This window comes from Rissa tridactyla, chromosome 1 (assembly GCF_028500815.1).
Source record: "Rissa tridactyla isolate bRisTri1 chromosome 1, bRisTri1.patW.cur.20221130, whole genome shotgun sequence".
NCBI lineage: Eukaryota > Metazoa > Chordata > Aves > Charadriiformes > Laridae > Rissa > Rissa tridactyla.
Genome location: NC_071466.1, coordinates 126345199 through 126362049, shown reverse-complemented (window position 1 = coordinate 126362049; position 16851 = coordinate 126345199). Strand labels below are relative to the sequence as shown.

The window sequence follows — 16851 nt, the reverse complement described above, 5'->3', positions numbered from 1 at the left end:
GACCCTACTAGAGTTAGTCCAGAGTAAAAAAAAAAAAAAAAAAAAAGGACCCTCCCCCCCAAAAAAAACCAAACCAAAAAAACCCCCAAACCCCGAGGTGTGTGTAATGTGAACATGAGAACTCAATACTTTTTTGCTGTGTGGTTATACCTTTGTTGCCCCAAAGTATTTACTGATGTCAACACAGCCATAAAATGCCACTTGTTTGGAATGGGAGCACATTTCAAATAAGCTGATGTCTTCAGGACATGGTATTTTCAACTTAAAACACCTTGTTTCAAATCCTATTTTTATTTATTAAATTGACATATATAACAATAACAACTCTTAATTTTCCTTGCTGCCTCTGGTATGTGCTTTTCAAACCTGAAGTTATTAATTGTCTTCCTGTGTTACGTATTCTCCTAAGTATGCTCTCATGGTGTAAGCTTTCACTCATGTGATTTTAATGACTCTAGGTAACTTATACTAGCAGAGAAATAATTTTATCTCGCTCTCTACCTGTATTTTTTTCCATTAAAAAAATCTTCCCCTTTTCTGCCACCTCCTTTCTTTCTCTGTGTTCATGAGTTTTCTTCTTTTAAAAATTGGTAAGTAGGGTAAAGAAAGCTTTTTCTAAAAGCAATTGCGTGAATTATTGGCTTATTCAAATACATCATGTGGATTTTTTGAAACGTCTTACTTTTTTCCCTTCATTAGTGTTGACAAAATATACCCGTTCCTGTGCGCTAATGATTTTATCAGAGTGGCGGAGTTCCACGGGAGTGATAAGTTTGAACTACCTTACGGAATAAAGAGAGCAGGTTTGTGTTCCCCATGTACCTTGTTTTTAAACTGAAATACCTAAATGTCATGTAAAGCCACCTGAATCTCTGGCCCTGGTCTTTCCTATTCACCAATGCCAATCCTTTTGGGGGGTATCTAGCAGTGACTTAATGGTTTCATTTAGTCCTTCTGACCTGGCACCTTCCTGTTTTTAACCAATAAAACACTGCGTTGGGCTTACCCCGCTTAGCAGGGAAGCTCCAAAGAGGTGGGAGTGAGGAAAAGTGGGGCTTATTCAACTTCCTTTTATTTATATGTGGGCTGGAGTGCTAAAGATATTTAGCTAGCGCTTTTCTAGGTGAAATATTAGCAGGGTTAGTGCGATGGGGTTCGATCAACACACCTAAGCCCATCAGTATACAGAGTCCTACTGAGGCAGAAGTCCCCACCTTGGGGTGGTTACAGCAGCAAAATTTTCCTTGTAGTGGGCTAGCTTCTCCCACCAGGGAAGGTGTCAGTGGGGCTGCAGGGGGAGTTCCCACTGGGGCAGGGCTGCTGTACCTCTGCAAAGTGTTTGCCTGCTGCCCACCTTGGTCAAGGCAGAGTAGACAGGGCCAGACACCTAAGGGTCTTAGTCGCCCTTTTGTAAAGTCTCAAGTCTCAGAGTTTTTGACATCAAACAGTGCACCTTCCTAGTTACCCTGCAGATCTGGGCTTTAGACTCCCGATTTGCCCTCCATCAGTGTAACGAGGATGGTGCATTTTTCTGCACCTCTGGGGTTGTGGTGAGGAAAAATATGTTTGGGAATGAGTTGAGGCCCTCTCTCAGAGGCACGTTGAGTGTCCAGCAGGCACCTGCCCACCCAGGGAGGGCTGGGAAGGTGCCTTAGCCCATCTTGGCCAGTGAGCACAGGGTGGTTTGATGTCTTCTCCCAAAATATGTAATGCTGTTACTGTCCCTGGCTGTCGGGCCCCTACTCTTGGGTCAAGGCTGCTTCTGCTTCAGCTGAAACAGTGGGTAAAATAAAAAAATAAAGTCAATTAGGATGCAGGTCTTGGAAGCTCTTACGATGCTTATTTGCTGTAACTAAGACTTTTTTTTTTTGGATATAGATCCCATGCTATTTTCCAACAGGGGAATATTGGGGCAGGAAAAGCTTCCCAGAGAGGAGCTCTGATAAACCTGAATTTCTTTGGCATCACTGATTGACCTGTGGCCCTAAATTACAAGTGTTCTTATTTTGAGTTTTTTATGCACAGTGCGTAAAAACTACTGTGTCTGAAAATGCTGTAGTCAGGGTGGCATGCTTATTTTTAATGGAAAGCACTGGACATTTTCACTACTCTTCTTTGTATTTGCGTTCTAGAGCAATTCTTTCGTTTAGCCCTTTCAAGAGTACAGAACTGTGGACTTTCCAATGGACATGACAGGTGAGATGGTTTATTTGCTACTGTTTCTGTTCATTGTATTTCTAATATTTATCTGAAAAGGAATGTCAGTGGCATTATCCTGAAATTGCTCGTTAGCCAAGATGCAAATCTGACTGACAGTGTCCAAGCAATCTGTAACAGATTCCAAGATTTAAATAAGTTTGGTTTTAAACATACATAACACCAACATTCAAGAATAATTTTTCTGTGAGGGAGCCTAAACTTACATATTTCTTTTCATAAGTGTGCTAGGAACTTGCTAGCTGAATGCAGTCCCATTTTCCTCTAGTATCTTTTTATACTTGAGGAAAGTGAAACCACCCCTTAAAAACCAAATGTGATCTCCTCTTTCAATGTCGCCATTACTGTAAGCTAGAGAATCTTTGGGATAAGTGGATGCCAACCGTTGGCTGTTTCTACACAAAAGAAATCTCATGCCTGCTGCACGCACCGTTGTTCATGTGTATGCTCAGGTTCCTTTCCCGTGAATGCGGGAGACAGAGGCAGCCAGGAAAGGCTGTTCTGGCATTTCAGGAGTAACCAGGGTGTGGTACAGACTGGAGCATGCCTTAGATAACTCGCTTCCCATGCATTAGACTGTCTTGTTTAAAAATCTCTTTGTTAGTAGCCAATTCTGATGGGATTTTTTGTTTGTTTTTGGAGGGCCTTTCTCTGTGTGTGTGTCTTATTGTTGGGGTTTGGTTTTTTGTTTATTTTTGGGTTGGCTTTTTTTTTTTGGAGGTAGTGTAGTAGGGCTGGCAAGTGTACTCAAGTCCTGTGTTTACCAAGTGATGCAAATGACTACTTAGACTTGCAGTCTAGCAAACAGGCTGACAGCCTGCCATATATCATGTTAATATGCAGGCCTCTTAATAGAGTTGAATGCAAATAATGCTGAGGATGGCTGTACTTGATTTTGCTTTTTTAATCAAGAAGATCAAACAGAAGATTGTTGCTTCAAGCCAAATGCCAGGATCGCATTTTAATTAAAGTTGGGTGGAATATAAACAAAATAATGGTGTTCAAGCCTAAGAATTATCTTGGCTTTAACATGCAGTTTTCCTTTTCACCTACTGTACTCCTTCCTTTCCATGTGTTTACTATCCATTTCTAGGATGTTCAGGTTTACTCTTGGGGCAGGGCGGGGAAGGAAGAAACTCTATTCTCTGTTAGGAGTGTGGTAATTAGGGACATTTATACAGAATTGGCCGATAAAGGCTAGTCTTCTGTCTGGAGTTTGAAGAATAATGCCAAATGTTCTGTTAGAAATTTCCTGAAATCACAAGTTCAGCACTGTAATCGTTTTGGCTGTAAAGTAGAGACACTTGCAGTACAGCATAGTACCTTTTAACGGAAGTGTCTGTCCTATAGATCTAAAATAAGGTAATTGGTATTCTTTGAATGTAGGTTCTTTGACATATAGATATGTTTAGTGGTTCTGAGAAGTATGCTTCATTTTAATAAAAGTAATATACTTCAGTAGTACCGAAGCAAAATGAGAACCATTGCTATTTAACAGGCAGTAGCATAAATTAAATGTACGAGACTTCATACAACGTATTCTTTCAAGATCCATCAGGTTTTGTGTATAACACTGTTAGGGCATGAATCACCACTGTAGTAAGGAAGAGCTTTTATATATACGTTAAACCGAGATACAGTGGCTTTTGACTGTGAAACACTTCTGAGAATTCATCCTAGAAATGTTCTCCAGTAATAGAGCAACAAAATTATTAGGCAATTCTGTATTGCTGCCACCTAATTCAGCCGCCTTGGCAGAATGCAAACCAAATTTCTCTATGAACTTTCCTTGGGGCTGGGGGGGGGGAACCTGCTATAATGTATTTTAACAAATATTAGGCTGTGTGAGCACCAAATCTGTGGTGCTCATATGGCTGTATTTGTCTGTGACTTAGGTAAAACTGTACATAGTGAGCTACAAAGGATTTTTTTCCAAACAATGCCTTTTTCTAAACTTAGGTGAAATTCTCACTGTGTAAAGGTCTAGCTCTCCAAAACAGTTTGGAAGTGAACAGTGTCACTGACTTCCGTGGAATAGCCCGAGGGAGAGGGTTTTCCAGGCTAGGGCTGTATCTACAGAGTAACATCTGAACACCTGCTCTACCCACTTCCTCATAATTACTTGCTGGGTGCTGTCAGGACTCTTAAGTTCAACAGGAGTAAATTCTTACGAATGCATTTGCACAATCCTGAGTCAACAAAATGTGACCTCTACATCCTCCTTTTCCCATGTAACCTCAAAGGAAATAATTTGCATTCCTCAACTGGCTATGGGGGTGTGTGTTAAAGGAATTGACGTTGAGATCTTCCTTTTCCAGAGAAACAGTATTTCAGTGGAATGTGGAGGATGAAAGCCTTTTGACATTTAAATGCTACATCTCTATTTAACAATATTTTTCTTTTATAGACTAGGAAAATGTTTCTTTTAGCATTTCACCATAAAAAAAAATATGTAAACTTATGCCTGGCTTTGAGATTAAGAGGGTCTTGTACACCATGTGACTAGGGCAATGTTTTGAGTGATTGCATTTGGATGTTGGAGATCAGTTACCTGATTTACATCAGGATCCATTAATACTCTAAGTAGGTCTCTAACACCTAAATGCAATCCCTTAGCCACTGGAACCATTGCTATAGCAATTGTTACAGCTGAGGTCGTAATATTTTTCACTTTTATCGATATTGTGCTGGTGATTGTAAGCTAGACCTCCAAACGTTTCAGTCTGTATATTCACTTATAGCATACCTTATGTTGTTTAAGGACATCTGAATTTATTTTTCTTGCCCATTTATTGACTTGAAGAAAGGTTGAGTGTTTGGGTTTTATTTAATATGAAAACATTATAAAAAAGGAAACTTTAATAAATGGCGTTGGTAAAATATCTGGGAGTAACAGTTGCTGGAAATCAATGTGTTGATTTTTGTGATTTACAGTAAGTATAGGTCAGCTTATTTAACTTAAATATGTTTGAATACAGTCCAGCCTTACTACGTATTCTTTATCTCCATTTCATATGTCAGTTTCCTATGATATTGTGTTCTCTTTTTTTACTCCCTGCTTATTGTTGCCAGTGGAATCTGTACTACTGTGGACGCAGAGCTATGATCGTAACTGGAGACACTTGAATACTGGGAAGGGAGAGGGATAAGGGGATGAGACAATTCAGAAAGAGCACGTTTGTGCCAGACTTCCTGTTTAAGTTGGCCCGCTCTGACTTCCCGGACTTGATAGAGATTAAAAGCTGGTCTTCCTAATTCATTTGACTGTATCTATGGCTGTATTCATGTACAATGCACCAGGAGTATTTGATCTGCTTGTTGACTTTATCCATTTCAAAAGTTCACATACCAATGTTAGATGGTTTATTGGTTATTAGAAGGCAACTTTATTTCTGAGTATGCATGTTAAGGGCACTGGAGTTCGAAAGCTTAATCAAACTTCAATCTTCACTCTGTTTTGTACCCAAGTAATATCAGTCATCTCTTAGCCATGAACAAGATCTGGTCTGCATCCATCAGTAAGAGGGAAGAGAGCTTGGATTTAACTTGAGAGCAGCTACCCAGCTTCTGTAGCTGTGCGAGCCTCTCTTACCTGGCTCTAAAGTCACGTTTTACTTTACCCTCCCTGCCCTGAGTGTGTCCTGCTACATCACAACTGCACGGTGCAAAGGGGAGAAACCAAAGAGCTCTTCAGTTTTATACCAGAGTGGAAGGCATTATTTCAATAGCTAGGAATTTGACATAGCGAAGAAGCTTCTAAAATCATAGCCTCTGCCAAACATTGAAAGGTGTGTAATAAGGAATTGATTAAAGTTCATCTACGAGGGACAGAACAAGCAGTGCCTCCTCAAAGTAACTTTTTGGCTGCTTATTGTGGTCAGAATGATACAAATCACTTGTAATGGAGTTGACGTAGTTTTTGTGAATTCACACCCAGTAGTCAGAGTAAAAAAGAAAATATTCAGCAAGATTAGGAGCAATTTTTCTGGCTTTTTATTGAGACCTGAAGATAAGTTTATGCATGGTGTTAATCACTGCCAAACCATGGTGTCCACCAAGCACTGGGGATAGATGCTCTAGCTAGGAGGGGTAGCATCAGGAGTTGGAGTATGGGTAACAGTTTAGGACTTGCATTGTGGTGATGAGGTTTGTACCTCAGCTACCCAGCTGCGGCCACGTAACTTTTGGTGATACTGAATTCAGAGATTTGAGATGATTTGAAACTTTCCATGATTTAGAGGCATGCTGTAAATGACAGGAAAACATGATAAAACTGTATGCTAATTCTGTGCTTCTTCCTTATCTCCCTCATTTCACCTGCATCACTTAGTGATCACATTTTTTGTCCAGTTTTCTTTTTTCCTTCCTGTTTCTCCTTGCTGTTGCTCTTCTGTAGTGCAGGATCTTGCTCTGAGCTCTATAACATAGCTGCAGGTAACAAAGTATAATTCAGGAAAAGGGTAACTTCTGCTTCCTTCCTCCCACTGTAAAATTTGCTAGAGGCATATGTTCATCAGCCTTGCTTTCTCAGGATATTTTAAAACTAGATTGAAAAACTAATTGGAAAATGAATGGGCTGAAGCAGTTCTGGAATACAGAGGGAAGGGTTTTGTGGGTGTAGAGGGAATGGGCATACTGAGGAGGGGATGGTATAGTAGGTTTTCACCCCTCTGATTTCCCAGGTGCCAAGTCATGTGAACTTCTGGCATTAGCTGGAAATATTTTTATGAATGCTTGGCTTCTAAGCTGCTTGGGAAACACCAGAGAAAGGTGTGCCAGCTTTTTCCATGTCAACCCACCCTAAGAGATGCATTTTTCAGCATTATTTTTATATATATATGAATATATCTCTTTATATATACACAAACACATTTTTAGGTCAACTCCCTCTGCAGATGTGGCCCTAGAGCAGCGGGTGAGAAGGTGCCATCCCAGTATTTCATCTGCAATACAGTGCTTTTTACAGTTGGCATTTATTCTCATCTCACCTTTTCTGTAAGCTTCAGGTTATCTGGGGTCCAGTTTCTTTTCCCTAGCCCACATGCAGTTCAGCATAATTGCATTAACGATTCTGTAAGAATTATGGGGAACTGCTTCGTACATTGAAGTGTCAGTCAGTCTCGACTGGAACAGGTTGCTTTCATTCAGCTCTCCTCAGCTGGAAAAAACAGGGTGGACTATCTGATGAGAAAGGTGTTAATTAGTCTGCTTGAAGTATCACACTGGGCATTTAATACAGATTATAGTATTCCTTGGGACATCGTTCTGGGGTCCCCTACGGTAAGAAGTGGCATAGAACCTTTTTCTTATTTGAAGAACTGTGGGAGCAGGATGTTGGGAGGCAGCTCATCCTCAGTAAGCTGAGAGCCTGTTTGTGTCTGAAGAAAATACCAACGTTTTTGTTTTGCCATTGTTCTTGCTGCAGCCCAAGTTGAACAGCTTTTGCTCTAAATAAAGAAGCATTTTTACAAGAAAAAAATGATGTGGTTGTTCTGTAAGGAGGAGTTTGCAATCTTATATGTTGGTTGTAAACCTTCCTTAAAGAGGCAAAATTTCCTGAGTAAAACACCAGCAAGCCTGTCTGTGCTTTTTTTAAGCAAAGCACACATTTTACTAACATTGAAATAAGACAATAGAGAGCAAAAGACACACGTAGAAAACCTAGGATTACTTGGAAAAATCTTACCACTAGAATTTACTTTCATAAGTGTGTATTTGCATAATACCTTTTTTTGGGTGCTTTTTAACCCTGAATATATTCTAAATTTGAAAGTAGTTACTATTTTGAATGGATGTAATATAAGAGCTAATTTGTAGTTCACAGTGTTTTATATACTTGGTAATGTCGTCTAATTTCAATGTAGTCATATGAGAATGCAACTTTTAAGCAAGCATATCTCTCCTGTTATGTCATGACAGCATGCACTTTACATGTTTAGACAGCACTTTCTAAGTAGAGGGAGAAAAAATCAACGTGAATATATTCATTTGAAAAGCCATCACATGTGTCATTGGGGTAAGGTTTTTCCCATGTGCAGTTCAGAGGCCTGACAGATAAATTGTGAACCTAAATCTTGCTGCTTTAGCTTATGTTGGAGATCTCTAGAGTTGTGGAGTTGTACAATGTTGCAGAACCACCTTAATTTCAGTTAGTTTTTCCAGATGTACTGTCGTGGTTGGTATACCCCCAGACTGGGACAAGTTTGAAGCATTGTGGAAAACAATTTATCTAATGGCACCCATATCATCAACTGGTTAGAGGATCTTAAACAGCAAACCACTAGAAAAAGGACATGTGTAAAAATAGTTTTATGTGAAAGGAGCCATTTCCTGATTTTGGCAGTCCCTGAAATAATGCAGCTGCATTTTTAGAAAGCAGCATTAGTGTGTGATACGGGATTGAGACCCCTCTGTAGGGGCCAAGGAGTGTAAAAGATAGAGGACCTCAGTTAGTAAATAAGGCAGCTAAATGCAAGTATATCATTAATAACAATACGAAGCAAGGGATGTTGTGTGTATTAAAAGTTCTGCTTGCTCCCCACAGCATTGCCTGTCGACGGTGTGTTGTGGTCGGTAATGGAGGAGTACTTCGAAATAAGACATTAGGGGAGAAAATTGACTCTTATGACGTGATAATAAGGTAAATGGTGTCTCCTTTTCATTTTATGTATGTGCAAAGAATTAACAAACTTTTGCTGTCAGCCAGTAGCTTTGGAGTTGAGTTGTTATACAAATGAAAATGTATAAAACTTCCTGTTTTACTTACTTTGCCACAGCCTTCATTTAAAAAAAAAAATGGTGAAAAAAGGATCAGTGTTGTATTATACAGACTGATTGATGCAGAGGAGGAAGGATCACTGGGGGGTCAGTCTGCCTTGTGTACAGATACACATGTGCAGGATGCTGCTGTTGGGGATGGGTTCAAGCACGATACAGCCCAGAGCCCTGCATGTGCCCCTCGCTGTGAGCCAGCATCGTGGGCAGCCCTGCCTCTTGCCTTCCACACCACACCTGTCTTACCCCTGTGCCGGCATATGCTTTTTTTTGGAGTGGATTAAATGTAACGTTTGCTGGGAAAGTCCATCTCAAGGGACCTGTCAGGTGGAGGGTGATGCCGATGTCTGCCCCTTGTTCTCAAGCATGTTAGTTCATCTTGGAAGTTTGAGATGCCTCAACCGACCAGAGGATGCTGCGGTCTGAAGAAGAGGCATCTGGACTAGGCAAATGGGAAGTGTCAGAGAGGAACAGGCTGTCGGAAAGCTCAAATGCCAAGCAAACTGAAAATGGACTATTTGGCTAGTTATAAAAGAATTTGCTGCGCATTAAGAAAAAAGTAAATCAGTTTCTCTGTTACAGGAATTGAGATGGTAAATACCCCGTCAGATCGTATGCCTGAACCTGAGCTGCCGTTGCAGTTTGTCTGCTTCAGCTTTGTGTTGAACACTGAACAAAATCTTGATTTTGTTACTTTGCCATCAGTCCTCGTGCTTATTGTAGTAATAGTGTTTCAGTCTTCAGGAACTGCTTGAAAAAGTTGTATACAAAGCCTGGAGTTTGACATGCATTTGAAAACATACTGATAAGGTAGAAGTGGATACATGCAATTCTTCAGTTGTAGCTTCTCTTATAAACTTAAAACTATAGAAAGCAATCCAGATAATATCCCTGTTCTTAGGAAAATTTACTTGCCTGACAACTTTGTGCTTTACACACAAAAAAAACCCTGCCCACTTCGCACTTACTTTCACTGTAGTATAATGATGCAAGGAAGCTCCATGGATTATTTTTAAGCTATTTGAAGTATTTGGGCTCCTTGTAGATCTACCTACTCTTCTTAAAATGGAAATCTTTATGTAGACTGGTGTCACACATTTAAAAACAACTCTAAATTCAAAACTGTTTCAGAAATATAGTACACATCTATGAATGAACAAAGAAGTGGTGTTTGCATTCTGTATTTAATGACAACTGCTGATAAAACTTTGAAATATTTCCTTGTCTGCATACCTTGTTTTGCAAACATATGCTCCTAAGCAGTGTGCCTCGTATTCTGAGCAGTCAGTCACATTGGCAGGAATGGAGCATACAGAGACTGCCTGAATTCTCCAAAGAACATGCAACACACCCACCAGGCAAAAACTGCAACACAGCCCCTCTAACACTTCAGAGCAGAGGGACCTGACCCACCTGCTCACTGCTTATTAATCTGTTAATCCCAAAGCAGTAGCAGCTGTGCAAGTAATATTAAAAAAAAAAAAACCAAACAAACAAAAAAAACCAAAACCAACACCCAAAAACCCCCCAAACAAAAAAAGCAAGCACAAAGATTTATCAGCATCCGGTACACAGTCATAATACCTGTCCCTGCTGTAGACAGTGAAGAGTATTAAAACATTCTTGAATTGCCTTCTGTATGACTTGGATCATCTAGTAGCATGAATGGAGCAATGGGTAATTCTCCAAGCCAGATATTCTCTTTGGTCTTCTCCAGTTTCTGCGTTTGAGCCAAGTCAGAAGGCCTTCTGCTCAAGTGACACGCGATAAGCAATCGTGCAATTGTTTTCTAAACCACTTTGGCCAAGTTCCCGTATGTGCTTGATCCCTCTGAGTTAGAGGGTGAGTGCACCTGATAATTGTTTGTCTGCCATGTGATGTGATAAGTAAATGCTAGGCTGCTAAACCCTCCTGTACCTGGACACGTTGTCTGCCCCGCAGACTAGTGTATGTGCCAGCCACCGCACAGTAAGCACGTGGGTGGGGTAGTCATTGTTGTCTCTGTGTCTGTCCTCTGCAGAATGAATAATGGCCCGGTTATAGGGTACGAAGAGGATGTTGGAAGGAGGACGACTTTCCGCCTTTCTTACCCAGAATCCATCTTCTCAGATCCGATCCACTACGACCCTAATACAACTGTTGTTCTCATCGTCTTCAAACCACGTGACTTGAAGTGGCTTTGGGAGATCCTGGGTGGTCAGAAAATAGTGAGTTTAATTTTTGGTGCGCTTTGGCTCAGCTTGCTCCGCACCTCTCATGTGAAATACCTGGTTTGCTTTTAACCTCAGTCCTTCCTCCTAGCTGGGGGGAGCACTGGATTTCCTAGTCAGTCCTCTTTCTGACGCGCATGTTTGGTTAATTCCTCTTCCCAAAGCAGTTTTCCAAGAGGAAATACCTTTTTATCCTCTTCCTAGTACTGTTTCATATTCTGACATGCACGCTACAGCCATTTCCCAGATTATTTTATCATGCCCACTTGGTGAAATTGCACAATAGTGTTTGAAGAGACCTCTCTCTTGAGGTCTTTAGTCTGAAACCTTGTTGAAAGAAAACAAGGCCAAGTTCAAAGCCATACCAGGTTCTCAGGGCATTGTCCAGGTAAGTTTTGAGTATTTCTAAGGATATCTCTACAACCTCTCTTTCAATGCTGTAGCACCCTCACAGGAAAGAATTTTTACTCGTCTTTTTACTGTACGCCTCTGAGTAGTTTGATCCTGTCTCTTTTTGTAAACCCCTACCAGGTAGTTGAAGATGAGTTCAGCAAACCCAGCCTCCTTAGCCCCTTCTTGTTTGCTCTGTGCTCTGGCCCCTCAGCTCTTTTAGTGGCCTTCTGCTGAGCTTGCCCCAGTTTGACACTCTCTTGCACAGCGGGGAGCCCAAAGCAGCATTTGTGAGATCACAGAAAGGCACAGTACAAAGTACTTGAGAAGGATAACTTCTGTCTACCTGTTCCCTTTGCTTTTATTAATGTGGCCAAGCACATAATGAGCACTTACTGCCTCCAGGCACACCACTGGTGCGTGTTGTCTATCAGAGACCTTTATGCAGAACTGTTTTCCAGACAGCTGCCCCAACCTCTGCTGCTGCAGTGGGTTATCCTGTTGCAGGAGTACAATTTGGCACATGTTTTTGTTGAACTTTGGGAGGTTCAATACTCCTTCCTCAATGTCCTGCCCTTGGATTTTACTCTGGTTAGAGTTGCTACAAAAACTAAAACCAAAAGCTGCTGAAATGTGTATTTGCTTGCCTGTTACAGAGTGCTAAAGGCTTTTGGAAGAAACCGGCTCTGAACATGATATACAAATCTAGTCAAATCAGGATTCTTGATCCCAGCATCACCAGAAAAACGGCTTATGAATGGCTTAATTTCCCAACAAGGTTTCCTAAGAAGGAGGTAGGCTTTTTCTTCTGGCCTTTTAGTTTTGTTGTAACCAAACGTGTACTCAGAGGTAATTATCTCTTTATTATAGTGGACTATGTTAAGAACGTCTTTTAGGTTCACATTGCAGTAGTTTGCGTTTAGGTGGTGCTCAAAAAAGATGGGAAAATGGAATCCGGAAAGTGAGTGGGTAGCCGCGTATGCCAAAAATCTCTTTTTATGGATTCTATAATTAGTATTAAATGAGACTGCTTTTGCAGACAGACATAATGCCTTCTACGAAATTGGGAAAAGCAGACAAGCATTGAAACATGGCAAATCCAAAGAGCCTCTGGAAATATTAAGAAGTCTTAAACTATTAAATGTAGGGTGTTTTATAGTTTTTCTTAAAAAAAACAAACCAACCCCCCCCCCAAAAAAAACCCAACCAAACAACAAAACATACAAAAACACCCAACCAACCAAAACCAAACTCCCCCAACTAAACCAGAATGCCAAAAAAAAACCCCACACCAAACAAACAAAACCCAGCAACCAAGTAATTCTAACAGTGCTGCAATTTCACTCTGCTGGCGTTGGGTAGGGGCTAGGGACCATACAGGATATTCCAGCCCCACGCTAATGACATACGTCTAGCAGCATTCTTGTGCTTACTGATTTGATGCCAAACATTGTAATGAGTTAACCAACAATTTGGACATAAAAATACATTTTAACTGTCAGTTTATGACTGAAGAATGTTTCTGATGAAAGGTAAGGCTGCAAGCTGGAGACCTCCCTTGCGCGGTCGGGACTGACCACATGCTGTTTAACACAAATACGGTTCCCTGGGGTCACGTTGTTGCACAGAGCTGATTCATCAGGATCAGCCAGCTGACACACGTGGAAACATTTGACAGGCTGTCACTGTGGAGTACCTACCACAATTTTTTTTCTGATTTAATCTTTCTAATACTTGAGGGAGTTGAGAGTCTTTTGCTTTTGGGTGTTTTGGTGCCTTTTTTTTTTTTTTTAAATTTCTTCTTGAACCTAATAGTGGCTTTTTCCTCTCCCTTATTAACTCTCAAACTGGAATACCCAGTTTGGCTGCATGCTTGCTGGGTCTCCATGGCATTTCAGCTCTTCAGCTGAGGGTGGGAAGAAAGCAGCATAGTAGTTGGGCGTATAATGATCTCCTAAAGCGCCACAGAACATCTGTGGCCTCCATGGCTCCAGAAATCCCTCCTGTCTTTTCCTGCAGTCCCCTCTCAGTCAGGGTAAAAGTAAGACCAGTGCTGTCAGTGACCCAAACAGATGTGCACGGTGTCCTGGAGCTGGTATGGAGGCACAGACCCTTCAGTCGCTTTGGGTAATGCACGTGATTTCTGTTCCTCTCATGCTCACTGGGTGCCCCTGCCCAAAGCTGTGACAGAGTGTGTGCATGCTTGGAGCCCCTTTCTGCCACTTGCTCCATCCTGGTGGTTTAGCAGCAGTGGTCAAGCTCTGGTGTGATTGTCCTCACTTTCCCTTCCATCTCCAAGGCAGGCTGTGGCTGGGAGCCTGCACATCTGCAGTCACGCTGGCACAGCTGGTGTGTAAGCAGCTTGGTTGAGCTGCAGGTCATGCCTCGGGGGGTTCCTGTTGGCAGGGTGGCCTTTTGCAGGACCCGCTTTGGAGCCTTCTGTCCCGGTAGTGCATCCCTGGGGAAGGGCCAGCGCTGCCTTTGCTGTCCTGTGCTTCAGCCCCCTCTGCCTGCGGGAGACGCCGAAGACGGCTGTTGCGTTCCCTGGTGTCTCTGCTTTTTCCATTAAGCCGATCTCACCTTCCCTGCGTGTGCGTTTATGCGTAGTCCAGCGAGCGTTTCTGTTTCTTTGTTAGCAACTGTGATGGTGTTAGCAGAGGCAGGAGAACAGCTGTAAAATCGGATGTGCTGCCCCAGCAGCACTGAAGTCGCAAAGTGTTGCGGAGTCGTTCCAGAGCTGCGCCTATTCCCATGAAACGTGACTGGTTGAACAAACTTCATTACAGGCCGAGGGTATCTGGGTATTGCTAGGGCGCTAGTGTGACAATACATTTTAAAAGTAGTTTTGCTTTTTTTTTTTTTAGTATGTGCTTCTGAAGCTAACTTTATGATAGCCAAAGGTAAACAGAGCTAGTTGCAAGTTGTGATGTTCCTGATATTTGAAATAGCACTAATCCTGACATGTAGCATTCCCACCATAACATTTGGGTCCTGTTTAGTATGGACATTGTAACAGAGTCACTGCTAAGTTTATGATACTGGCCCCTCAGGGCAGAAAGTTAGTTTTGCGAACTGGCAGGAGCCCTGGGCAACAGCATGCATTTGAAGTTGATATTATTGCTGGAGTACTCAAAGAGTTGCATAAAGATACAAAAAAAATTCTACATAGAAGGTGATAGTTCAATTCTGTGACCTTAATTAGGCTTACAGAGCTGATGTTAGTAACTTCTTCCTGGGGATTTGTTCTTTTATCATACGATACAAAGAAATATTTTTCTGTGTCATCGAGTGCATCTGCTGCCTCTCTGCACAAAGTTGCCCAGTACTGGTTTGTCTGCTTTGTTTTCAGAGGCAAATGAACTGAGCATTGGGTAAGAGTTCAGAAAAGCATGTGATTTTATGCTCAGTTTGAGGTTTGATTGCAGCTACTGAATGTGTAGCTTGTTTGGTCTCTGAGAAAATTGTTATTTTAGTTAAGAAGGGCATTAGTGCCTGAAATTTTTGTGTATTTCTGGGGGCGTTTTTTCCTCTCAGCTTCATCTGTTGGTCTAGTGAAAGAGTTCAGTGCTCTCTACGAACCATGCCTCATTTACTTCCCCAGATCACTTTAGCTGCTGCTGCTAAAGCAGTCATGTACTTGATCACAAGATAGGACAGATGGTTGCAATGAGTTGTTCTGTGCTGTTGTAAGAAATGCTAATTAATGCATTATTAATGCTCTTAATTTTGCGCAGTTAAAACCTGTTTATGGCCAGCTCTTGATATTTCACATTGCCTTTACCTTCTGAGCTATCTCACTGTAGGGAGAAACAAGCAATTTTATCTACAGTTTGTTTTCTTCTAGTGGAAATAGTGGGGGAAGGTCTAAAGCCATGTTCTTCTGGAATTTCCCTGCTTTGAAAAAGTTCAAATGCAGCCAAATTTACGCAGCAGTAGCATTTATGCTTTTTTTTATCTTGGTGTTATGAAGATTTGAGGCATGTCATGTTATTCTGTCCCCCTGGATGTCCATAATCTAGAAAATTCTGAACACGTCTGCTAATTCAGTCAAATTTAACGGGGTGAAATGGTCTCCAATATATTAAAGTCTGACCAGTTTCATGAAAGTAGGTTGCTGAGCAGAGGGATGGGGAGACGTTCCTGATGCCTGTGCTGATGGAAGGGCTCTACAGTATGGGCTCAGCCCTGCCTTGAAACTGGAGAATCCTGGGTAAGGCCAACATGGCAGACACCCCAGTCATGGAAAATCTGCAGGCGGTACCTCACTCCTTAGGAGACACAAGGGGATCAAACTACAAAACCAAATGTCCGTAGAAGAGCCATGCTGGCTGACTTCCCCGTGCCACCTTTTTAGGTTTGCCGTTCTATCAAACTGCCAGTTATTTATGTATGCGTGCTCTTTGTGTTTCATTTTAGAAACCCAAGCATCCAACAACGGGGCTAATTGCCATTACACTCGCATTTCACATATGCCATGAAGTTCACCTGGCAGGCTTCAAGTACGATTTCAGTGACAGAAACAGTTCTTTGCACTACTACGGCAATGACACGATGTCTCAGATGATACAGGTAAAAAACACTTGTTTATGCTGAGAGAAATATAGCTGGGTTCAGCTACTCATGGGTTAACATTGCTTGAATCTCTTCCTCTCTGCTTTTTTTTCTGAAAAATGTGGATAATGATATTTGTGTCCCTTGTGCTACACCATATTCTGCAATTTCTGCATGAGATACAGAATCACAGAACAGTTAGAGTTGGACAGGACCTTAAAATCATCTAGTTCTAGCCCCTCTGCGCTGGGCAGGGACACCTCCCACTAGACCAGGCTGCTCAAAGCCCCATCCAGCCTGGCCTTGAACACTTCCAGGGATGGAACGTTCACAACTTCTCTGGGCAACCTGTTCCAGTGTCTCACCACCCTCACAGTAAAGAATTTCTTCCTAATATCTAATCTAAATCTACCCTCTTTCACTTTAAAACCGTTACGCTCATCCTATCACTACACTCCCTGATAAAGAGTCCCTCCCCATCTTTCTTGTAGGCCCCCTTTAGGTACTGGAAGGCCATTAAAAGGTCTCCTTGGAGCCTTCCATTCCATATGTACATCTAAATGTTCTGTTTTACTTTGCTGGTGTTATCCTCAGGCTATGCAGCTCTTGCTGATGGAGGTATATTTGCTATTACTGTCAGAACATGAATAGCATTGTTTCTTTTTGCACTTTTTCCTTGGCAGCTACTTGTACAATTGTTATAGTTGAC

The 16851-nt window shown here is 41.7% G+C and overlaps 1 protein-coding gene across 20 annotated transcripts in view; it reads left to right on the top strand.

Moving 5' to 3' along the window:
- Positions 1-16851, top strand: part of ST3GAL6 (ST3 beta-galactoside alpha-2,3-sialyltransferase 6) — a 48010-nt gene that overhangs the window by 25107 nt on the left and 6052 nt on the right. For 12 of the 20 annotated variants that reach the window (XM_054188632.1, XM_054188631.1, XM_054188623.1 and 9 more), the window contains 7 exons: positions 700-803; positions 2133-2196; positions 8762-8857; positions 11012-11198; positions 12248-12385; positions 13611-13718; positions 16008-16160. In XM_054188632.1, the coding sequence (XP_054044607.1) occupies positions 700-803; positions 2133-2196; positions 8762-8857; positions 11012-11198; positions 12248-12385; positions 13611-13718; positions 16008-16160 (850 nt within the window). Of the gene's footprint in view, positions 1-699; positions 804-2132; positions 2197-8761; positions 8858-11011; positions 11199-12247; positions 12386-13610; positions 13719-14227; positions 14252-16007; positions 16161-16851 lie in introns of those variants that run through there. The other 8 variants (XM_054188617.1, XM_054188615.1, XM_054188625.1 and 5 more) reach the window with 7 other exon arrangements.